Raw genomic sequence first — 23628 nt, 5'->3', positions numbered from 1 at the left:
GATTTAGACAACAAACTTGCGTCATCATCATCGGCGGCTTGATCCTCGTCTGATATGTATTCCTCGCTGTTGCACCGTCTGCATCTTAATAATATACAACTCTACCATGGCCCTTCAAAGCCTGCAAAACCACCATATTTTGCTTTTAACAGCAACCAGAGCGGTTATAATACCATGACATCGGGTGGGCAACCTGCATTCACCAAACCGGCCTCCTCGCCGACAGATGACTCCACAATGGCCACGACTTGGTTCCTTTCTCCGGCTGCCAATGCAGTAGATACGACGCATCAACACGCAGTTGGACCGGCTAATTTGTTTGACATTGAACTGGCGAGGCCCTGGGGGTGGCAACGCCATTGTCAAGCCCACGGGGTGGTTGCGACAGAGATGCCTGTTTTTCGCACGACAAGCCCGACTATCACCACCAAGATAGCTCAGACAAAAAAATGCCCATTGATTGTAAGTTTAAGGTTTGAGCTGTTTTGCATTCCAATTAACTAATCTATTTTGAATATAGTTCCGTCCTCGTTCTCCGTAAATTCAAGAAAACGCATGGGGTTGGACGTTTCGGGCTTCTTCCCGAGATCCCAATCAAGTTGCACGAGTCCTCCACCGCCTCCTCATTCCCCTTCTATCGCGGTGCGTTCACCAGTTTCTGCAAACTCGTCTCCTGGGACTAGGAAATTGCATATGGTGGAAGATATTGAGCGGAAACAAGATCAGCCTTCATATTGTGCCGACTCTGAATCTGTCTGTCCAGCTCACACATGGGGCACGTCCAATGTGTCTACTATATGTCGTCAAAAATTTTCCAACACGCCGCTTTCTTCTATCTCTTCCATCTTAGATGTTGCCCTCGAAAATCGAAACGGCAGGGGCCCCTGCATTCCTTCACCGAGGGATTGTTGTAATGACTGTTTGGATGACTACGAAAGAGCGAGCCAAACTGGAGTGATTTCATATTGTTCCCCTAGAACCATCGCTGAGGCAGGCCCTTCTGAACGGGTCAATCCACTGCACGTCAATATGCCCGATTTGATAGATCGTGAACAAGCCCCCGGGTGCGTGTCTGTTAATTTTCATCCGAGAACGCCTCGCGTTCAAGGCGACAAGAACCCCAGTTTGGCTATTCCGAGAAAATGCCACCGAAAAAAAGAACGCCCGGTGTCTTCGATCAGTGAACAAGACACTGCTCATAAACAGTGCCACTCATCCGTCGCTGTGCTTATATCTCCGTTACGGCCTAGGCCTTTACGGAGTGTACGCTCAAAAACCCAATTCATTCTAACAGATGCTTATGAGAGCGAAAGTACCGAAAGCTGTGATAATTCCTCAGACGAAGATTTTACTTGTGATGGAATACAATTAGAACCTTCACATCTTGAGGACTCCTTGGGGGAGAAACACGGTGCCCTTGGTTCGGCCGCTTCGTGCTATTTCCACGGCACATCCATTAGTTCATCGACAAGCAATTGCGAGAGCCGAGATATTGTTGGGCGGGCAATTCTCACCATTGAGACCCAGGGAACAGAGCCCACTTTCTTCTTCACACGCGTGCCCGACAACGTCCACTCGACATCATGTACGCCCGCACAGAAACTTCCCTTCAACCCCGAGAGACTAGATAAGATTTTAAAGCGGACAACGACTAAAGCCCGTTCAAATCTCGGGAAAGCTAAATGCCGGCCCTATTCCACCAATTAGGACCTCTTGCTGGCGACGCTGAAAGAGGAAGTGGAGTTGACATGGGAGGAAATCGCGGACCATTTTCCTGGCCGCGATTCATCAGCATTGCAAGTGCACTATTCTACTAAATTAAGACACAAGAAACCCAAAAGGAGCCGTCCGCAAAGTCGGAGGGGCAAAAAGAAACGGTGAAAAGGCACAATTCTATAGAAACTGTAACAATTGAAAAGCATCTGTCGTCTTTGTATCCTCTTCCGCTCCTGCGAAGCTAATAGTTGGTGCGAGAGAGCGGAGTGACAGGGGCCATTTTCGGCATGCAGGTCTAGAGATAGAGGATATGAATGAATAGTCCATCCGAATCGCCATCATATACAGCACTACTATAAAGCGGCTGTATTCAGTCAAGGGGGGTTGAGTGGTACGAAATTGATGCTTTCTATGCATAAAACTGAAGCCTTGTCGGCTGTGACAAGAGGATTTGGTGCCCGAATCTGCGTAATTCAGGAATCAAAGAAGCCTCGGTTAACATTCAAGCCAGCTAGTCCGAAGGTATCCTAGAAGGCGAACGTAGGTGCAATCCCCCACCTCGTCGATGATATTGACATCCACTTCACGTCGCTCGAACAAGAATATGGATGACGATTTCTGATTCGTGCTGATCCGCCAAAGGATTTTATACCGATGGTAACCAATCCAGAACGAGTATGAACCACACCTTACTTCACATAGTTCGGCTGCCTTGCTGAGCCAATCATCTTCCACCAGGCTTGTATGAATAGTCCAGGAAGCATTTCTGGGAGGTGAATCCAGGGGTAGACGAATAGACGAACCATGATACATATAACCTGATGCAAAATAGATTTCAAGAGACAATTGAAGTGAATATAGTGATTAAATTAATTTCGAGCGCGTCTATTTTCTTGTCTTTCACTGGGCTTGCTTTCCCTGGTACCTGATTCCATACCTACCATTCATGCCCTGACTGGGACGCCCCAAACCCCCCTATCATTGGCGGTACACTTTGGTCAAATCGCCAACTAGAATTCATTCGGCGTTGCTTTTTATCTGTTTCCACTATTGGAGAGGATGGGCGTGGCCAATTGCTGGCGGCCCAGTCTCTGATGCACCTATTCCTGGTCTACAGCAGCATAACTTACTCGGGTGTTATTTTGCATGCGGTGCTTCAATGTGAATCTTGGAATCCATTAGTTGGCGAGGAAATGCGCCAGAATTCGAGCTAGGAGTATTGCTCGTATGCGTGGAGGCCAGTATGAATCTCGCATGTCGATAAAAGAATACAGTTCATACTTGCTAAGCCAGATCGCTGTACATATTGGGAAATCAAGGCATGTTGTTTATGGGGACCAGAAATGAAGGTATAGAACTCTGACTTTCATATGTAAGAACTGACTTTTAAATAGACAACAAGAATAAACAAATAACGAAAGGCAAAGTGCTCTGACCAATACTAGCAATTTACTACGTCCAACAATGGGCTGATCCCGCCTCGTACTTTCTCTCATTTTCTTGCATGAGACCTACAGTATCATTTCCCTGGAAACTAGTTATTCCTTCCAAGATCATAACCAGCGAACATCCGCAGTTTTGAACACTTCATTTTGTCTTGGTCAAGATATAAATTCCCGAGATTGTTCACGGCGTCGAGGGTCGATGTATGGTCCAGTCCTAGCGCTTTCTCATACCCAGCTAGTGCCTGGGCGCACATCCTTTCCCCAGCAGGAAGCTGAATTTGGCGTTCAAGTATCCGCGAGATAAGCGAGACCGAGTCGAGCCGATCGGTAGTAGAATTAGGAATGATATTGTTTCGGAGGAACCGTTGTTGCACTAGCCGTGCTGCGTGAGCAGCTAAGCGAGTGTACAAGATGTGTCCGAGGGAATTCACTTCAACCCCATCCATAGAGACATCAATGCAGTTAACAGCGTACCAATAATGCTGGCTGTGTATTGATATCCTTGTTCAGTACTGCCAATGTCCAGTCGTGCACGCAGTTATGCATGCTCCATGATTCCAACGCCGGCTCAACTTCTAGGAAGTAGCATTCGGTCAGGATTCTCATCATTCCATTCAAGTTAACATCGTCTGCGATAATTTTACGTACCCAGCTGGGAGAACTATCGGAAAGGCCAGCGTGGAACAGCCTGTACCAAAGGCCCTGGTTATTGAAGTAGGCCTATAATGACAGAAATTTTGCCGCGTCTGGGTCTTCCCTTTCCAGAAGATTATACGATACATCCCAGGTCGTGTAGAGCGTGCGCTCCTCATACTCCTGTAGCTGTAGGTCATACTCCTGTAGCTGTAGGGGCCGGCGCGGGTCAATGTTCCAGCGTTTCTCTTACTCTTGCAGATAGCGTTAGAAGGTAAAGGCACTTCGCAGAAGCTAGGTCCCGGCAGTTGCTAAAGCAAGAGGAAGTCCGGCAAGTCGCTCCGCGAGACGGTTTGCATAGGAATCTCACAATACTGGTTAGTGGATCAAAGATGCGAATTTGTTGGTATCATACCTAATTGCACATTCTCTCTTTTTGATCTGGCTTGTAGGATCCCCAAGCTATCTTTGATATGCTGCAAAGGCTTTATGTGCAGAGTACCTCCAGCAACAAGATCCGGGCGCCGGGTGGTGACCATGATAGCCCCATGGGAAGCAGGTGGATAATACTCGTTGATATCAAACATGCTCAGGTCGTCATAGTTATCAAAGATCAATAACCATCCTGTATTTGTGGAATCAGACAGCCCCTGATGTACACGTCCAATAATTACTTTGCTCTCTAGGAGTCTGGGATCCTGAACGTCGAAGATGAGGCCGGCAATCGATCGAAAACTATCTTTCAATGCGGCCTCAGACGCCGTATTCATCCAAAACACCGAGCTATAAGATCGAGACCGTGACTCCGCGTAAGCGATCGTAAGCTGGGTCTTGCCGGCAACACCCATGCCACCAAGGACTAAGCGTTGTACTTTTGAGGCGTCCGGTCAAGGTGTAAAACTTCTGCAATCTCCACAAGCTTGGAGTGACGACCGACGAAGAGTTCCGAAGCGAGGTAAGGCGCTTGACCGAGACAGATTCCAACGGGGCCACGAAAACTGAAGTCATCCTTCTGTTCGGAGGTTCAGCGGGGAAATTTCACTACTATCCAGTGGGTATTCGTGTTCATAGGAAGATAATTGGAGGCTTTCAAAAGACATATGCAGCAGTGTATTGGAAATAAGAAGTGGCAGTAATAATGTAGCCATTCAGAATTGAGACGCATAAGGATATAAAGCACAAAACCCCTCTCACTGCGACAAAACCAGCTGTACAAACTTTGTTTCATAGTTATGCCAATAAAGGAAAGTGTTGTAATGCCTAATCATCTTTAACGAAATTTTGAGTTGTAGCTTTCCACGTCTTCCCGAAGTTGTGGCCTTGGTGAACATTGGCCGTTACCTCCCCTCCGCTGGGTGTTAAAACTCATACGCGAGCTTTTTTCTTCAGACATTGAGGACGGGAGACACTTTATTTCGTCGATGATGGCCTTTTGCTCTGGTGTGGCAGAATTAACTGCATGTTTGTTGACAATGAGTTGGACATCTTGGGTGATCGCAATCATGAGGTCTTCGACCTTGTTCCCTTGACCGAATCTCCGGACGACCTTGAAATATCGTTTCTCCCACTTATCTCTCCCACCAGACATGGTTTGTTCGAAAATAACTTTCAGTTTTCCTGCTTTTTCATTGCAAGCATCAAAAACCTTCTTCAAAGCCTGGTAGACATCCTTGGTCATGCAATCTTCAACTGTTCATAAGTCATTCTTGCATATCTCAAGGGTATTGAGAACTATAGGTAGTCGGCGTCCAACGGTCTCGAACTTCTTGGACAACTTAATGTCCTTCCGAGCACTGTCATAGATCTTGATTGGGACATCGATATTGGATATAACAGCAGAGATGCCGCCGACCACTTCTAGGCCAGATATTCTCAAGGAGACGATGAAGCGTCTTGACTTTTCTTTGACATCCAACGATCCAGAGGGAAATACCGAAAGATAATATTATTGAATGGTATGATTTGATGATCCTGTCAAAACTAGACAGTCGCATTTGATGGGGTTTAAATATGCGTTTCCATTGCGTCCTCGATTGGAAGTCAGTGTGAAGGTTCAAAGTATACTCTTGACGTTCTGTTTCCATTACTTTCAAATGAATGGTTCATTAAATAGCTGATATAGTCCATCCATTTTATCACCTGGTTGACCTTCATCAATAATTGCAAGACACCTATCACCCAACTTGAGGAGAAAGGGCAGAGGAACAGCAGTGTCTAATTGTGAGCGCGCCCCATGCTGCACGACATTGAATCCATAAGTTCAATATAGCTCATCCTTCGAGTCCCTAGACGAAGAGCTTGGACGATAGTCGCTACTGTGAAGTCCACCTTTCCTTTCTCTTTTCCCCTCGACAGATCCTTCGTCTTCCGAGCTTAGTCCCAATCATCCACTCCTTCAGTGGAAGCACTACTCCAAACACTTCGAAGATTTCTTGAACGATTCGTGGAAAGCTATATCCTACTCCATGCACTAGATGAGTGCACCCGAGATAATGGCAGACAAGATGTTTTAAGAGTGATACGGTGATGCGGGACTGGCGCTTGCCTAGTGTTCATCTCTTAGTAACAAGCCGGGACCAGCTTGACATCCGACGATCCTTAAAGCCCTCTCGTGACTGTGATCTATCAATGCAAAATTCGGGAATTGACAAAGATATCTTTGATTTCGTTTCTTATCAGCTGGAAAATGACACCAAGCTCTAGAGGTGGAAAGTGCGACACAGCGAGATCCGAACCATATTAACGCAGGGTGCGCAAGGAGTGTAAGTATTCCGTCATATTAGTCCTATTGTAATATTCTAATACATATACGAATGTTAGCTTTCAAAAGGCGGACTACTGCGACAGTTTGGCAATTAGACTTGCGATACAGCCAGGTCAATATGTACCATCCTTTGAGCAGTCAAGGCCAGAAGAAGATTCAAAGTCAAGTCATTTCTTGTCACTGGTTTAAACTTCATCCCTTTCTACGACTACTTCCGACCTTGCTAGCCCTGACACTGGATGCACTGATACTGCACGAGAATTGCCGATTTCCTTTGATTGAAACCCAAGAGAGACAATGTAGGGCGGCACGTACAATTGATTTATTCCGGCAAAATCACCTTCTGACGAATGATGGTTTCCCAAAGCAACTCCCGATGATTGACTACCTCACTATACAAGCCACATATTACTACTTAGAGCATGGTAGACCTCACATTGTTCGAACAGCCCGCATACTCGTTTTTTCAGAGAAGGTCTTACGTGGTCCGTGGGATACCGATCGACTGGATTTACTGGTAACTCTAAGTCGTGCCTTTGGAAAACGATTTACAACGCTTGATTTCAGCGCAGGGGTCGGGAAACAACAGTCCCTTGCCCCTGAATTCTCCAAAGCCGCTTCCCTGTTGGGAATAGAATGGCCCTACGACAGAACTCTCGACTTGCCCTCGTGTACCTTGTGGAAATATCGGATTCTTTTCTTCCGATCCATGGAGGCAACGTCATACGCCGAAAGTCGCTTCCCGATGAACTGTTAACGATGGCGATGCAGAATTACACCACAGATTTCGATATTCTATACTTACTCTTCCAGGCCAAGTTGCCTTCTGTTCGCAAGAGCCGTGAGGTGATAACACGGGCACAGTTGGCAAGCCTCCACGGAAGCATTGCGAGGGGATGGCTAGTCAGCTATATGCAAGGGCAGCACTTATCAAACAACGGCCTTCATTTCTGGAAAGCCTACCGTTCAATCCGATTTTCAAAACAGCCACTGTTGGAAAGGGAGTCTCGGTTCTGATATTCAAAGTTGAACCGATGTTGACTATTGCAATATGTACTATGCTTCGAAAGTGTCTTACCTGCTCTTCGCATTAGTTGTACCTAGATTCGGGTTATTACAAGGTCTAAGGGATTGGTTTTTTGGGAATGAGGTTTTAGGATGGAGAATCATAACATACAATCGGAAACGCCATCTTTGGCAGTTCTTAGGGCAGGAAGTATAATATTCTCAACTTTCTCACCGCTACCGATACTGTTATCAAAGAACAAAAGCAACGTTCCGTGAGACCCGGAACTAATACCCAGTGGCAGAGAACGAAAGAGCCAATGGCTCTACTTTGTTTCTATGTCGTCACATTGCCAATACACGGTCTTAGTCTTGTTGCTCATTTGTTCTATCTTTCATAGTTGACAAAGCCATCTGGTCCTAGAAAAACCGAAACGCCCTTTCTTTCGCTTGATTTCACTATGCTAAAGTCTTTACCCCTCTGGCGAAGATTTCTCTCCTGTTCATCAGTTATAATGACATGAGTTCCAGTCAGGTATGGAATGGTCTGGTGCGCACTGATCGACTGACGTGCTCTTAGGGCAGCTTCATAATTTGTGTGGTTATAGCGATCGGTTTGAGTGATTTCAAAACACAATCTGCCTGGTATATGTTGATGTATTTCTGGAGGTGCTTGAGAAAGAGCTTCCTTCTAGATTAGATCGCCCGGTTGTACGTAGTAACATAGACCGCGCACACACTTCCTTCCAAAAATGGCCTTTATCTCTATTTGAAATGAGTAGGTTTAAGCGAAGGGCAATCCAAACATGGATCATTGGCCTTTGTAAAATTCCAGTATACTTGTATCTCATGGCATTTGCAGCATGCCAATATCCCTCGGGTTTAGCAAGAAGATTTCAACAGAACACATGTACGTGACTTGATACGGAATGAGACTTTGCTAGCTTGTCCTAAAACAGGTGACATACATTTTTTCCATCCTTCTTTGATTAGCATACTGGTCAGGCTTTTCACACTGCACCATATCGACCTCGTTGGCTATTCGCTGCCAAATAATGCGGCGCAGCTCCATAAGCTAGCTAGTGGGCCGAAAGGCAGCCGCCATGAGCACACAGTTGCTTCAATAGTCCGATGTTGTTTCTATCCAGTGCAACGTCAAGGGGTAGTTTTCGCTGCGGGTCAGTTATGCGGTTTGCCAAGGCGTCATACTCGAGGAGAACACGTAAAGTACCGAGGTCGCCCTTCATCAGACCGGCATAAGCCCGTGGAACATGTTGGAGACGCCTGGTTGGGCCCCTCTGTTTAGAAAGAATCGGGCTATGTCGAGCGACCGTCCGTTTATTGCAAGCATCAGTGGATTGATGCAGTACCACACTACTAGACCTCTGCATAGCCCACAAATGGGCCCATACCCCCGGCCCAAAGCCCAACCCATAGTGGGCTATGGGCACAATATTCAAAGCCCAACCCAACCCACAGCCCATTAATGGGGGCCCATAAGGCCCCCATCAAAGCCCATTTCTACGCACAAATACAGTCTTGGCATGCATAAAGTAGCTGATTAATAGCTGTATTTTACGCAAGTTCCAGCCTGTATATTCAGTATTATTATATTATCACCATCAGAAGTACAATATTGTAGGAATTGAGTAGTTATTATACTGAATTCAACATCATGATGCCAGATTTCATACAAAATCACCCAAAAAAGATCCAATTTGACCATGAATTCATACTATTATAGCGTACTGAGTATCAGCATGAAGAGATATATATATTATCTAGATTAAACTAGGTGCATCTTTCTGTTGAAGTATAAAACCAAGTATCAAATTCATGTTTTGTAGGTTTACATGACTGAATTTTATACTGACAGATACCTATCTCTCCTTCTTTATTTCTGCTTTTATAGATAGGTGATATTATAGCTGATCTCGAGGTAATAGAGGTTTAAAAATATATCCTAAGCCATCGGGTGAAATTTTTTGGATCATAATATTGCGAAATGGACCGGGAAATGGGCTGGGAATGGGCTTTTGATGGGCTAAGCCCACTTAATATGCACGATGCAGCCAATCATATACGAGTATTATAATCATACATTTCAATTCTGACTAGCACTATGATGAATCCTCTGTTTATTGCATCAATTTGCTGTTTAATGCTACTATCAAGATTCAAGAAGTGGCCTTTTGTAATGTATGACCTTGAAGCTACCCCCCTAAAGCCCTATATCCTTCCTACTATACATTTCATACTATACATCTTCATCATTGAATCAATCTTCATTATTGAATCGTCAACTGATCATGTCGCAAAGCCAGCAAACCGAGTTTGGATCATCTCAGTTCGACCCATTTGAACCTGACCTCGATACTATATCATTTACTACCTCTCATCAGGCATCCAGCAGCTACCACCGTAGTGGTTCATCGTTTCTTCAGCCGTCTGTTCCTTCGTCAATTGCCTTAGAAGCAGAACACTTTTAGTGCTTTCAACGAGTTGGTCCTGGTAGAATAGGCACTTATTTTCTTTTCGACGCGATGAATCACAGCAATTGGGTTGATTGGTGGTTACAGACCGACTATGGATCTACCAACACGATGATTCCATGGCACTCCCAGCATGGTTCTGCTTCGGAGACTTGGAAACAGTATGAACAAGTGGCGCATGTAGTTTCTGGGAGCCCGAAGGTGATGTGCAAGCGTTGCGGTCTTATCCTTGAGCATCCTTATGGCACTAAGAAACAAACTGGCAACGGTAAGAGTATTGAAAAGGTCAACCGTCATGGTACAACGACTATCACTCGTCATCTGGAAACTGCAGCTTGTAAAAAAGCTACAGGGATACGGAAGGAAAAGGGGGTAATGAGAGGGTTTATTCAATCGGTATATACAGTCCTATCCTTCTTTCATACTACTTACTTATATCAATATCAATATAGGGTCATACCGAAGCGGAAGCATCTTTCTCGCAAGAGGACTGGAACGATCAACTCCTACAATTCATTACCATCAACCGACTCCCATTCCGACTCGTCGAAAACCCATCCTTTCGTCTCTTGATTTCGCAATCACAGTTAGCCCCAAGCCCTTTGGATATACCATGCGCTTCTACAATTCAACGTCGGCTATCTCTTCGTGTCAAAGAGCGGCAAAAGAATATACTTAGGATGCTACCGGAGCATGCAAGGATCTCAATTGCATTGGATTGTTGGACATCTCCATTTGGGCAAGGATTTATAGCCATTACTGGCTATTTTATCGATGCTGACTGGGTCTACCGCGAGGTGCTACTCGGTTTCAAACCCCTTCATGGAACACATTCCGGTGTGAACCTAAGTACAACTGTCATACAGACGGTTACTCAGCATGAAATTGAGGACTGACCACTGATAATGCGTCGAATAATAAGACTCTGGTTGATACACTACAGCAATCTTTGCTACAACAATCTTTATCTAATGCACGGGATATCAACATCATCCGCATCCCCTGTCTTGCGCATGTGATCCAATTGAGTTTGAACCAGCTACTTGACCGTCTCAAAGCAGTCCCTCAGAATGAGACTACAGAGACCAAATGGACTGAGCAACAAGTTACTCTCGCAAGGGCGAATACAAAAAAACGGGATATCTCGCATAATTTGAAAAGAATACGAGCACTTGCTGTATACATCCGCGCTAGTCCTCAGCGCCGAGATTCATTTATCGCACTTCAACCTTCAGGGCAAGGGATTATGCTTCTCCAAGATGTGAAGACTCGGTGGAATTCAACATATCTTATGCTCCGGCGAGCCAAGAGACTCCGTATCTTTATCATACAATTCTGTGATCAGTTCAATGAGCAAGACTTCGCACTAGATGATGATCAATGGCGTCAGATTGACTATCTTCTTTGTCTTACAAAGCCATTCTTTGATTATACACTTGCTCTCTCAAAGACACGAGATGTAACATCACATCTTGTCTTTGAGATCTATAATTTGCTATTTGAGCATATTGAACGATCAAAAAGACAATTGAAACGAAAGCGAGTTGTATGGAAGCAGCAGATGCTTGCTTCTCTCGATGCTAGCTGGTCAAAATTACGCGACTACTACAAGGAGACTGATAAAATGCGAGGGCATATCTATGCAGTTTGTACAATGCTGTCGCCGGATAATAGATTCCAATTCTTTCTTTCTGATGACTGGTCCGACGCTAAAGAGCTACGGGATCAGTATCGAGTAGCATTCCAAGATGCACTTACTCCGATCCAGGAACGTCTTGATAGTGCTAAGGGCCCGCAAGGGTCTTCTACATCGACACCAAGATCAGTTCTTCACAATCTTGTTCGAAGCCAGAAATCTATCCCCAAGTCAAAGCCGGTTGTTGATGAAATAACGCAGTATCTTGATGGCAGTAGGTTGAATCCTTCCGATCACTTATCTAATAGATACTAATGTTGATATAGATGTAACTGATTCGGAGCCGCTCTCATTCTGGAAAGAGAATGAATCTCGTTTCCCAGCTATCGCTTCACTTGTACGGGATTATCTTGCAATCCCAGCAACGGGTGCTGGTGTGGAACGTCTGTTTAATACTGCACGCGATATCTGCCATTATCGCCGCGGCTCTTTGAAATCGGGCACCATCGAAGAGCTAATGCTATACCTCTGTACATCTAAGTTTGACCTTGATGTACAGGAAGCGGAGGAATTGAAGCAGTTCTTTACTTCTAATGAGATCGACGCATTGATGGAAGAGAAGGATGAGACGCCGGATGATGTTGAGATTGATGAGATTAGTGATACTGAAGAACAGGGTGATCTATCTGGGGATTTGATAGATATTGATAACTACAGTCTTGACGGAGATGATGATGATGCTGCTGCACCACAATTACCGAGTACTCATACTCAGCAGCGTACATCAGGGAGGAAGAGGATGCGAGTTGAGGATGATATGTATGAGCATTATTAATATAATTCAACCACCTAGCATCTATCACTTAATATCTTCTCAATCAATCATATAAGCTTATAATAAGAAGAAGATGGTTCATGTACGGCTTAGAAGGTAATTGGAATACCCAAAAAAACCAGGGAAAAATGCATTACTTATGCAGCTGCGATAAATTGGTATGTTTGTATTGTTTGATGAATAATGGGGGCCCATTATGGGCCGAAATGGGCCCTGTGGGCTTTCACTCTTGGCCCATAACCCACCGTTGGGCTCGAAGGACCGGCCCAAAGCCCAACCCATTCGTGGGTTGGGTTGGGTTGGGCTATGGGCTTTGTGGGCTATGCAGAGGTCTACACACTACGTACCACAACCTCTTACCTTCGCGAGGATCCAAAGCATAGATCCCACATAGGGCATTCGCGGATAAAATAGCAAGCCGCATTAAAAGAATGATGGGCAAGAGAAAAATGGTTCAGAATGGTTCCGTATTCTGCCATTCTTTGACCGTCGATCAGTAAACTTGACGGTCACTGTACTATATGGCAGCATAATACAGATGGCATAATACTGCGGTCATCACCTTAATGCAGCTTGCTCAATAAACGAAGCCTTGGCGGTGTGGTTAGGGAAGAGTAACTCAGTGTGCATCGGTCAAGCCGATTTCGAGAATGACGGTATCAGTACTAAAACCGGATTTAGATTGGTTTTGTCCTTCTTTACATACTATAATGGAATTGTATAAATCCAGCCAATTCCACGGGATCATAGGGGTTGCTTTCTCAACAAAATAAACAAGAATGGTTCGCTATGTCCACACGTACGGCAGACAGCATGGAATTATCATGGATGCTGCAAACCAGCATATTCGACTTGAGCAGGCTATCAATCACGAATTTGGGGAGCATGCTCAGTGCCACGGGATCTGCTATCACCAGAATCGCATTCGACGTCACCCATCCTGGCTCCGAAAGGAACTCGTTTATGCATGTGCAGGGGAGAAGGGCATCAATCTTTTGAACGAGGTGTGGTACAATACATGGATATTCCGCATCAATCTGAGAATTGAGGACAATTTGGATGAACGAAACATACGGGAGCGGCTAGGGCGACATATGAAGGTGGAGAGGATCCAAATTACAGAACGGGGTTCCAATGAAATTACAAAGCGTATGCGCCATTTGAGAGACGAGATCTCATGGTCAGCTGATAGGCCGATAAAGATGATAGATACAGACGATCGTCGATACTTCGGGAGACGATTCGATATTGGAAGGGACATCTGATGGAAGAAGACAGGAAAGGTGGGGCAAAGGCGGGAGGAAATGCTACATGTACAATGGGAACGTTTGTTCACCAGTTCAAATTTCATAGAGCCGCGTTTATATCAGAACCCAGAGATCATTTGTGGACTCAAGAAATTTATGATCGACATGGATTTCATTTACCTGACCCCTCAGAAGTTATATGCAGGATACATACCGGAAAATCCATGCATCGCTCTGATCTCTTTTACACTTGTAGGGTTGGAGATTTAAAGATCGAGATTTGCGAACTTGTCTAACTATGCCCAACAACTACACGCACTGAATAAGTATTTCTACTTTTGGCCCACTATGATCCCTAATTACCTCCAACTAAATGTGCTCCCGCCGACGTTTGCCGGATGCGGGCAGGCACGGCATGGAGGTTTGGTTGGATTCTGAAGGGACAGGTTTGTCTCGGTGGCCCTTTGTATCGAATTTTCCCAGGCCAACATTTGATTTATTGATACCGTCTCGAGCATCAGAGAGAAAGGAGAGGGTGCCCTTCTATAAAATCTGCAACCTAGCTTTCGCCGACCGAAAGAACCAAAATTAGCATTAGAATATCACTCAGTTCCAACCGAGTAGAAGCTCCATGTGGCTTCGAAGTTTGTCGCGCTAGTGACGAGAGGCCATCTGTGGTGCTCAAAACCCCATCATATTTAGATCTAGAACGGAGAGAATGTGATGTGACAGCGTGGTATTATAAATGAAATTTCTGTTAGCTCTTGTGGTGTGAAGAATGGCGCTTTAGGGGCACGTCCCGCCCCCGCGTCACCCCGGAATAGCTTCTTACTTGGACGCGTCCACACTACAATCTGACATTAGATAACGAGATAAAACAGGATACGACACAATACCCGGGAATAGGTCAAATATCAAATATAGCACAGTTGATGGCACTAGGCTTATATTCTATCTAGGGCAAGCATTATGAAGATACATCACCTGAGAAGGTACACGGCAAGCTAGATTTGTGCTATACTCTCGAAACTTGATAGACACAAAATCAAGGACCATTTGTTGTAGATTTCAGGCATGCTTATAGGTACTTTGAGCACTAGACTATAGAACCATCACTTCCTCGGGAAGAAGATGCGCGATTCGCAAGCTCGCGAAGTACTGATTCGGGTATTGTGCTCAAAGTTTTTATCAATCTGCTACGTGGAAGAATTGAAGAAAAGTATGCTAGACTCTAGAACGACTAACAATGCTCTATCCCATATTACAAACCTGTTCTGCCCCACGAGCTACAGTATGTGGCCATTTTCCGATTTTCGGTGTTTCTAAACAAGATGACAGAAATCTGGCTGTATGACAACGTATGGACAAAATCAGATATATTGGAATCTCTAACTAACTAAAATGACAAAACCCGCACTTTCAACAATCTGGGCGGACATAGATGACTAACTGTAATATGCACTTTTGTATGGTATGGATGGTACCAGTTGTCACATGGTATTATACCTTGTTTCCACCATGTATTCAATCTTAGTATTCGACACAAGACTACTAACGTATGTATACCGTAACGAGTGGGGTAACCGTGCCGAAATATGGCAGAGGTACTTCCTTCGCCGACCGACAGTAATCCACCATTTTGGGTAGTCAGTTCGCCAAACTCCTTAGACGCTCGTCTGACCATCTGCTCTTTACTATGAATGAGTTTCCATCATGATTCAGGCCGATAAGCGGGGCTGTGACAACGGCGAACCTTGACCCCTCGAAACTCCATTGGGGCGCGAACAGGTCACACAGACGTTGTAAACCCTTCATGCTCCTTTCTACTCCGGTTTCTAAGCAAACCAAGCATAAAGAAGCAGCTTCGGCAGTTACTTATACATATCATCATATAAAAATCTCTGGAAACCCGCGTCCACCGTGTGCGCGTCGGTACTAATCCCAATTTACTTTACGAGTCAGGTACGACGTCATAATACACTCTATGTACCGCAACAGAAAAGGTACATTACTGAATTTACAGAGATACCTTGATCCGCAAGATCCAAATATGGCGGCCTCCCAATTTACTTCATACCATCGCAACCGTAGTGGCATACAAGAGGAAGCATGTCTTTAGTCAGGTTAACTGAACTGACTAGCTCTCGCTTCAGACGTGGCCTGTCTTCCGCCCCAAAGCGGTGAGAGCCATGTAGCGGATATATATTTAAGTTGGTTGTAGGTCGCCCAAGCACTCTCCTCCGGTCTCTACTCATCGTGATTGAAAATGAATCGCCAAGCATGGAACTCGTTTGAGCAGGCGCGCAATACTATTCTACAAAACAATATACCTGTTGATTATAATCTCCTATGCGATACTGATGTGATTTTTTTCGGCGACCAACACTCGAATCAACCTATTCGCGACCACCTTTGTGCTCACGCTGCATCCCTAAAAAGCGCTGGCATTACACATTTCGCCGTTGAAGCACCTACTTTGGAAGATGTCCCAATGAGTGACATTCTTCTTTGTCGCACCCTAGCAAAGAACCGCATTTCAGTTCTCCCAGTGGACATTGATCAGTCTTCAGGCCCTACTGGCGAGGAGAGAGAAGCTTTCATATTCAACGCCCTATCGAAAATCCTCCGAAGCGGGTCGATTGTCAAAGTTGCGGTGCTCATTGGAAGCTTTCACATGTCGAAGAAAAAAATACTTACCCCACGCATCTTATCAACCGCCACTCGGATTGAGTCCGCTGGCTTCTCTACAAGGCGACTTATGTTTTGCGGTGGGTATAACCGAATCCCTACCATCTTCACAGAACCTGCGCGCCTCGCAGGCCTGGGCCAGAAAGAATTTGCATTTGACGCAAGACCTTATGGCGAGGATGGTCCTTTCGGTGGGGATGCAGATTTCATAATACACCTTGCCCAAAGCCCGTGATTCTTTTGATGGTTCCTTCCTCTTGGAAGATTTATTGTTTTCTTTTTCAAACATACCGTTACACAGACCACCACAATATATCTAGTGATACTGTGCCCCAATAAACGCTTCTTTTATCATATTCATCAAATTATTATCTTGTGTTTGTCCGATCCGTTGGAATCGACAATTTTTTATCGCTTTCCAAGATATACAAGTCTGTTCAATATATGAGTATAGTAGGATAATCAGGTATTTGGGATCATAATGATTTGTAGCTTCATAGAGTGTATTATGACGTCGTACCTGACTCGTAAAGTAAATTGGGATTAGTACCGACGCGCACACGGTGGACGCGGGTTTCCAGAGATTTTTATATGATGATATGTATAAGTAACTGCCGAAGCTGCTTCTTTATGCTTGGTTTGCTTAGAAACCGGAGTAGAAAGGAGCATGAAGGGTTTACAACGTCTGTGTGACCTGTTCGCGCCCCAATGGAGTTTCGAGGGGTCAAGGTTCGCCGTTGTCACAGCCCCGCTTATCGGCCTGAATCATGATGGAAACTCATTCATAGTAAAGAGCAGATGGTCAGACGAGCGTCTAAGGAGTTTGGCGAACTGACTACCCAAAATGGTGGATTACTGTCGGTCGGCGAAGGAAGTACCTCTGCCATATTTCGGCACGGTTACCCCACTCGTTACGGTATACATACGTTAGCGGTCTTGTTACGCCAACAATACCATGAGGTATAGGGGAATGTAGAAGAGGTGCCTATGCACACCAGAGCCGCCTGTTGATACATCACCTCGCTTACCTGCTTGCATACACAAGTGGGGACCCCACCGGATCCTAAGTTTTTTCATGTTTTATTCACTTCCTACTCATTTTACATTCTACATCACATCACGATGTCGGATCAAGATGAAAATGTTGAGATGAGAACCCGGCCGGCCATACTAATAAAGCGAGAAAGCCAATTTAGCTAAACTGGCGCGGGAGTTCGCGGTTTTGTACAACCGACTACGCGGCCGCATCAGTGTGTGTTGTTGATTCTTTTCTGTTCTATCACATCGAGGGATTATTATGACGCAGCCCATAGATTTAGGATTCACTTCAATTATGAACAGATTAGACAAATTTACAATGTAATCTCCATATTATGCGGAACAAAGCAAATATAAGACAGAACAGCAGACAGGAAAAGTTTAGAGCGGCAAGTTCAGCAGCTTAAGGTCCAGATTGTGCAGTTTGAGTTGAGTGCTGAAAGATGGGAGGAAAACTCTAGGAAAACTATACGGTCCTACACGAAAGTGTAAAAGCATCACAAAAGAGTCTGGGCTTAATTTCTGAGCTGACGTAGCACCTTCAATTCCGAAGCCTGGTATTTCGGCATCATTCGGATTTGGTGACAATTATCTCACGCATTATCACATTTTGACATACTATTTATTGATGACGCACAACCACAATGAAGTTTTTCCGACGATGGTGTTATTTTTTTGTTAATAAGCATGACATAATCAATGGTGTTTTATCCCAACATTGTGTTAGTAAAACTATGTGACACTATTCAGCATATAACAAAGTGGGATAAATTTCTCGTACTTAATCGCCCGTGTTTACGCAACAGCAGGGGAAGACCGAAACTGGAAAGCAGGAATAAAAATGCACCGACAAGTTAAAGTCACATAACCGAAAGGATGGTATCAGGACGAGGACAGAAAGGGGGATTATCCGACCATCTCCATCTCGCTACGCCGAAAAGCTCGGTTATGATAATTGTTTCTCAGCGACTTGTCTTGCCCAACAGGACACCAGAAGATTTAATTGGGCTTATTTGAATTTTCCGCGGAAACTGGTGTATCTGCATTGAATTATTTCCTTATAAACCCCTATCCTTTGCTTCATTGGAGAGATTGGAGCTAAATTTAGTCCCTCTCTCCAATTGGAAAGACTGTACACTATAGCTCAGTATTGTGGTGACTTGGATGCATGCTTCCATGCGATCAATGTAGATACACTATTGATGAGTCATCTTCCCCCAATCAATACACTGGTAATTCATGGAATTGGCTAATAATTTCACCAGGGACATATGAGCCTTGAAAGTTCCATTTAGCTGCAGCGCAGCCTGTCCTTATTCGCGAGCAAACTCCAATGGAAGGAAATTCGACACGGGGTCTCACTGATGATTTTGGTGATGGAAAGATGATCGCCTTCCATGGCACCGCTGACATCGGAGGACCTCTACTCCATTGAAGCGAATGGAGGCGGCATGTTGGAGGTTCCCATTGGCTTCAGGCTCATAAATAGCGTTTCTCTCGTAGGATTCGTGTGCCGGATTACAGCCGCTAAGTCTACCTATAAACTTTTCACTGCAAATTAAGTGTCATCATTGTGATGGAAGCTAGGTAAGACTCACTCACCTCGCAAGTATCCACAACTTGGTGCCTAGAAACCAATTCATCCTTAAAGATTCTCTTGATTTCTCCCGAAGCGCTCATGGAAATATGTTCATGGCTGCAGGGTGGCCACGTGTCTTCTTAAGGGCTAATCCGGCTATGTTACTGTTATCCTTTCTCCACTCTCTATGTGATACTTGTGCCATCATTGTGGTAGATACACAGGCAAATGCGTAATTGAGGATTGCGCAGGGGATGGGGATAGATATGACTAGATAATTACTCGTGGCATTGTCGAGCTGCGTAAATCATGCTGCAGTCTCAAAGTTGTGAGCATTTTAGAAGTCTATTCAAAGCTACTACAATACATTATGACAAACTCCTTATTTCCCTTTGAATTGTATGGTTTCTACCAGGGATTCAATTAATCCTTATCAGCTTTGCTTGTGGCTGCGTTGATTAAATTAATATTAACTTGGAAACAGATATTTTAGCACGCCCGACCATCCAAAAATAGGCATGGCTATGAGTGCTTCCCATACCCAACTTATAAAGGATCACTTTTGCAGGTTGCTAAACCTCACACTTACGCCTCGACATTTACCATGATGCTCGAAACTGTACCAGTAGATATTCTGTCCATTATTGCGAAATGGGTAAGTTGGTTTTTCTTCTCCCTTTCTCAGAAGGCTAATTATCCATTAGTTGCCTCTTCGAGCTCTTCTAGAACTTTTCAGTATTTGCCTACACGGGAAGTAACAAGCTTCCCGGCGCATTAATTATGAAATAGAGTGAATAAAAACAACTATCCTGCATGGCAGCAGTAATGCAGTCCTCCGAGAAAGATCGTGAGGAAATTCCAGATCCATCAATTCAATGGCCAAGGCATCTTCTCCCGGCTCCCACCATTCCCCGGACTGTAGCGAGCTCCGTGATTTGCAGAAATTGTCGCAAACTGTAAATGGCCGTTTATCGAACCGTTTCTTGGGGTGTGCTGCACGTGGCAAGTCTTCAAATTTGCGTTAGCTCCTAATCTTACTTCGGATACAGTGTCCATGGCATGTGGTGACTTGTCATCATCTACCAGTCTCGATAACAAAAGGGATGAAGTGTAGAACAATTTTCCTCATGTAGGTTTTTGCCAACTCTAGACGTCGCTTCTCCTCTCACCAGAGTGTTACATCCAATGTGGGCCACGCTTGGCCCCAATTTGCGGAAATAGCGGAGACTTGATTGGACTTGTCCAGGTGTGGCATTTACGCGCGATTAATCCACAAGCGATCTAGACCCCGTGTTGAACCTTGCCGGAATATGTCGTGTTGGTGTGAATCACAACTTGATGTTCTCGCCGATAGAAGTGCTCGCAAGATAAGTCGCGTGTCTGACTCATGCCAACTGTGTGAAAGGCAGATCTTGATGATGACAGCCTCGTGGCCCATGTTACTGGCCATCTTAGATTGCTTGCTGTGAAATCTCTTCCTTCATACCAGTCTGATCATGATGCCTACCAGCCATCAGACACCTCTGACGGCACTTGTGGTAGTGAATCTCGAGAAATAGCGGTGAAGATAAGAGATGGTACAAATTCGGCTTCCAGCGTGCTAGTGCGTTTACAGAGAAAAGTTTAGGAAAAGTTTATCGTGAGCCAAATGGTTGTTTATATTTTTATTAGATCCAGCTAGCAGCCGATGGTCTAAGCGTGTACCATTCAAGAATCAAACAGCAATTCAGAACCCCATATCCCAGGATATGTGCTGGGTGGCTCAACCAAATCCGATGAATAGTCCATCCCAAATTCCTCTGTGGTTGAAAAACGGAAGCTCCCACCTTGCAGCCACCAGGAAGCCTCACTGATGAGCAACGTACTTACAATATCTTGTAGCTGCGGCCCCAGGTCGGTGCTAACAGGAGGACTAGGGACTTTAATCTCGGGTGAGCTTTCCTTCGCCACTGGAGACCGCTTTCGCTTCAGCGGCGAGAACCTATACTCTGGGTGCGCTTCAGCATGACCCTGGCGTTCGATATGGGCCAGTGTTGTATATCTCTGTCGGACCTCAGGCGTCTCCATATTCCAGCTCCGCCCCGCAATAGCAGAGACAGCCGAGTGGTCCTTCTTCTGTAGAACACTTTCGATGCGCCGTGCATAAGCCGATTTATATAAGATGAAGCAGTTTCTAGGTCGTAAGACCTTCCCATGTGTCTTTTCCTCCCTCTTACGATCCCCAAGTGGTCGATGCACCCATTTGGTCATATCCTCGACTGCAATGTTCGTCATGTGTCTGGTAGATTGGCTCAAAGGTAGATTCAAGTTTAAGGCTCCGTTGCTGGAGATATCCTTCCACCAAAGGGCGCGCCGTTTCTGAGTTGACATGCGAAATTCTTCCACTTTTTCCTGTGAGCCTTGAGGCAAGCGGTGTCGTGAAATCGATAAAGACATCTTTCGCATGGGTCTCTTCGTGGATACCATGATAGTCATAAGATCCTAGGCTACTGTGAACTGTTACTCCAATGTTTACGCGTTAAAGTCAGATCTCATGCACTCACTTATGACAAAATATGACAAAGTTTCAATCTGGTGTAAAGAAGTGGCTTAGTATAGACTCTGCTCTGCCTATGGCTTGGAGGTTATTAAAGGTTATCGCATGACTTTTGTCTAGAACATACCACACCGCTGATAAACTGATGGCCCGCATCAAACAATTTCTTTGTTCAAATAAGAAAGAAAGGAGGAAACAGGAGAAGGGTCTTGACAGGGCTTATAAGTTCGCAATGGTCCCACTTTTACTGTCTGCTAAAGCTACTGCTCGAGCGTACAGTGGCTACCTCCTTGCTATTGGCCATATATTGGCAAAGAATGATTTCTCTTTGTAAATACAGTTCGTGTCCGACTATCGCGATTTGGAGGGGAATTAATATTTCCGAATAGCGGCAAGTTCTTGCGGATATTCTTGATCGTTCTTTCGCTGCATTCAGCTGCATCAGCCATTTGAGAGGTGGTTAGTGACTGGCTTAGTATCATATCATGAACAAATTGTAGTTTTGAGGGGGGTCATCTCGGTGCCATATTGTGCGGAGGATGTAGCCACCTTCCGAGATAGTTGTGCCACAAAAAAAATACAAAATAAAAAATAAAAAATAAAAAAGAAAAGAAAAGAAAAGAAAAGAAAAGGGGAACAGGCGCATAGAGGGGTATAGGTATGTATCGGAGTTTCGGGTAATTTACAACAATATCACATGTTATGAGATCGTCCCCCCGGTATTAAGATAGATAATCGGGGGATAATTATTACCGGGACTGCCTAATGTAATTATTCCGTATTTTTAAAGTATTTTCCACTCTAATGTATGGGATAGTCCACGGGTGTACAAAGTGAGGGAGAGTGTGATCTTATTTACCTACCTAAGGGAACTTGCGACTGTGGCAAAGGGTAATCATGTAGATATGATATCATAATTATGGTGTAGACCTACTACGATACTATACGCTAATTGGCTAGGATAGCATGGGCATGCCCATGGACAATGCCCAAGCGCCCATCTAACTTAGAGGATCTGAACATTCCAACACTAGAGAACTAAAAAGCGACCATTTGAGCAATATAATATAGTAAGTCAGACGATATAAGTTGAATTATAATGATAAAAATTTAAGTCATGGTTATAGATTTCATATTCATCGCGAGATACAAAATCTTACTTCAGTTACTATTTTATGTAAACTAAATGTTAGAGTTACTCTATGTCTCGAATATATATTCTAGCTATGACAGGATCATTTAACAAATTTATAAAAATATTAACTACCAAGTGTTAGAAGGGGGTTTTTTTTTTGTCTTGCTCGCATTTTTGATACAGCCATTATTAAATATCAAAATATTTCAATCAGATTTATATATTCTGTGTACTAATAATGACATTTATAAAGTTGGCAAAACGCATGTAAATAACAATAAGTTATTCTGCTAAGTCAGTAGGTTATGCGTCCATTTTGGGTGACTTCATACAAGTATGGGCAGTTGGGCATGCCCATGGGCCCTGGGCACCTCGTAGGTGCACATGGAGGGACGATGTCGCAGTCTACTACTGTATTCCAGAAAGACTTCGACAACTTCAATAGGTCCTTCTACCGAAGCTCGGAAGAGGCCTTCCTTTTAAAACGATCGTTCCAATCAATTTTGACTCCAGCTGGACTAGTAATATTCGAAAGCAGTTCTATGCTCCTGCGACTTACAACCCCTCGTCCGAAACTGGGTAATCTGATCTTAATTCGTGTCATTTCATAGCAAGTGGGACATCGCTTTTGCCCCGGTGATCTGCGTTTCTATAATGATTCCCAGAAATCAGAAGTACATCTCTATTCTTTATACTTGAGCCTCGCGCCATATATTTATTGCTGAGCGGTTTACGGGATGATATTGTTGCGCATAGTAAAAAGAAACTCTGATTCGATGTGAGTAGTAATGACTGAATAGGTATGCCCCACCGATTCATTTTTCTTGGCCTCGCTCCTTCTTAATGATATACTGATACCGAGACATGGCTAAGCTTTTT

The 23628-nt window shown here is 44.5% G+C and overlaps 6 protein-coding genes across 6 annotated transcripts; 3 read left to right on the top strand and 3 right to left on the bottom strand.

The window, feature by feature from the left end:
• Positions 1 to 174: 174 nt before the first annotated feature.
• Positions 175 to 683, top strand: N7471_010387 (uncharacterized protein; the record flags this gene model as incomplete). The annotated part of the gene is made up of 2 exons (XM_057283106.1): positions 175 to 473; positions 521 to 683. The coding sequence occupies 2 exons, from the start codon at positions 175 to 177 to the stop codon at positions 681 to 683; spliced, it is 462 nt and encodes a 153-aa protein (XP_057132085.1).
• Positions 684 to 3250: 2567 nt separating this feature from the next.
• On the bottom strand, positions 3251 to 3607 carry N7471_010386 (tetratricopeptide repeat protein; the record flags this gene model as incomplete). The annotated part of the gene is made up of 1 exon (XM_057283105.1): positions 3251 to 3607. The coding sequence occupies one exon, from the start codon at positions 3605 to 3607 to the stop codon at positions 3251 to 3253; it is 357 nt and encodes a 118-aa protein (XP_057132084.1).
• A 16-nt stretch (positions 3608 to 3623) lies between these two features.
• N7471_010385 (uncharacterized protein) lies at positions 3624 to 5382 on the bottom strand (the record flags this gene model as incomplete). Its single annotated transcript, XM_057283104.1, has 4 exons — positions 3624 to 3881; positions 3942 to 4042; positions 4297 to 4653; positions 5136 to 5382. 4 exons carry the CDS (start codon positions 5380 to 5382, stop codon positions 3624 to 3626), a joined length of 963 nt encoding a protein of 320 aa, XP_057132083.1.
• Positions 5383 to 13305: 7923 nt separating this feature from the next.
• Positions 13306 to 13791, top strand: N7471_010384 (uncharacterized protein; the record flags this gene model as incomplete). Its single annotated transcript, XM_057283103.1, has 1 exon — positions 13306 to 13791. One exon carries the CDS (start codon positions 13306 to 13308, stop codon positions 13789 to 13791), a length of 486 nt encoding a protein of 161 aa, XP_057132082.1.
• Positions 13792 to 16039: 2248 nt separating this feature from the next.
• On the top strand, positions 16040 to 16696 carry N7471_010383 (BTB/POZ fold protein; the record flags this gene model as incomplete). The annotated part of the gene is made up of 1 exon (XM_057283102.1): positions 16040 to 16696. The coding sequence occupies one exon, from the start codon at positions 16040 to 16042 to the stop codon at positions 16694 to 16696; it is 657 nt and encodes a 218-aa protein (XP_057132081.1).
• Positions 16697 to 20785: 4089 nt separating this feature from the next.
• On the bottom strand, positions 20786 to 21352 carry N7471_010382 (HMG-box domain-containing protein; the record flags this gene model as incomplete). Its single annotated transcript, XM_057283101.1, has 1 exon — positions 20786 to 21352. The coding sequence occupies one exon, from the start codon at positions 21350 to 21352 to the stop codon at positions 20786 to 20788; it is 567 nt and encodes a 188-aa protein (XP_057132080.1).
• Positions 21353 to 23628: the final 2276 nt, after the last annotated feature.

This window comes from Penicillium samsonianum, assembly GCF_028829775.1.
Source record: "Penicillium samsonianum strain IBT 33392 chromosome Unknown utg000006l_segment0_segment0, whole genome shotgun sequence".
NCBI lineage: Eukaryota > Fungi > Ascomycota > Eurotiomycetes > Eurotiales > Aspergillaceae > Penicillium > Penicillium samsonianum.
Note: the sequence above shows the minus strand (reverse complement) of the source record. Positions and strands in the feature narration are given on the sequence as shown.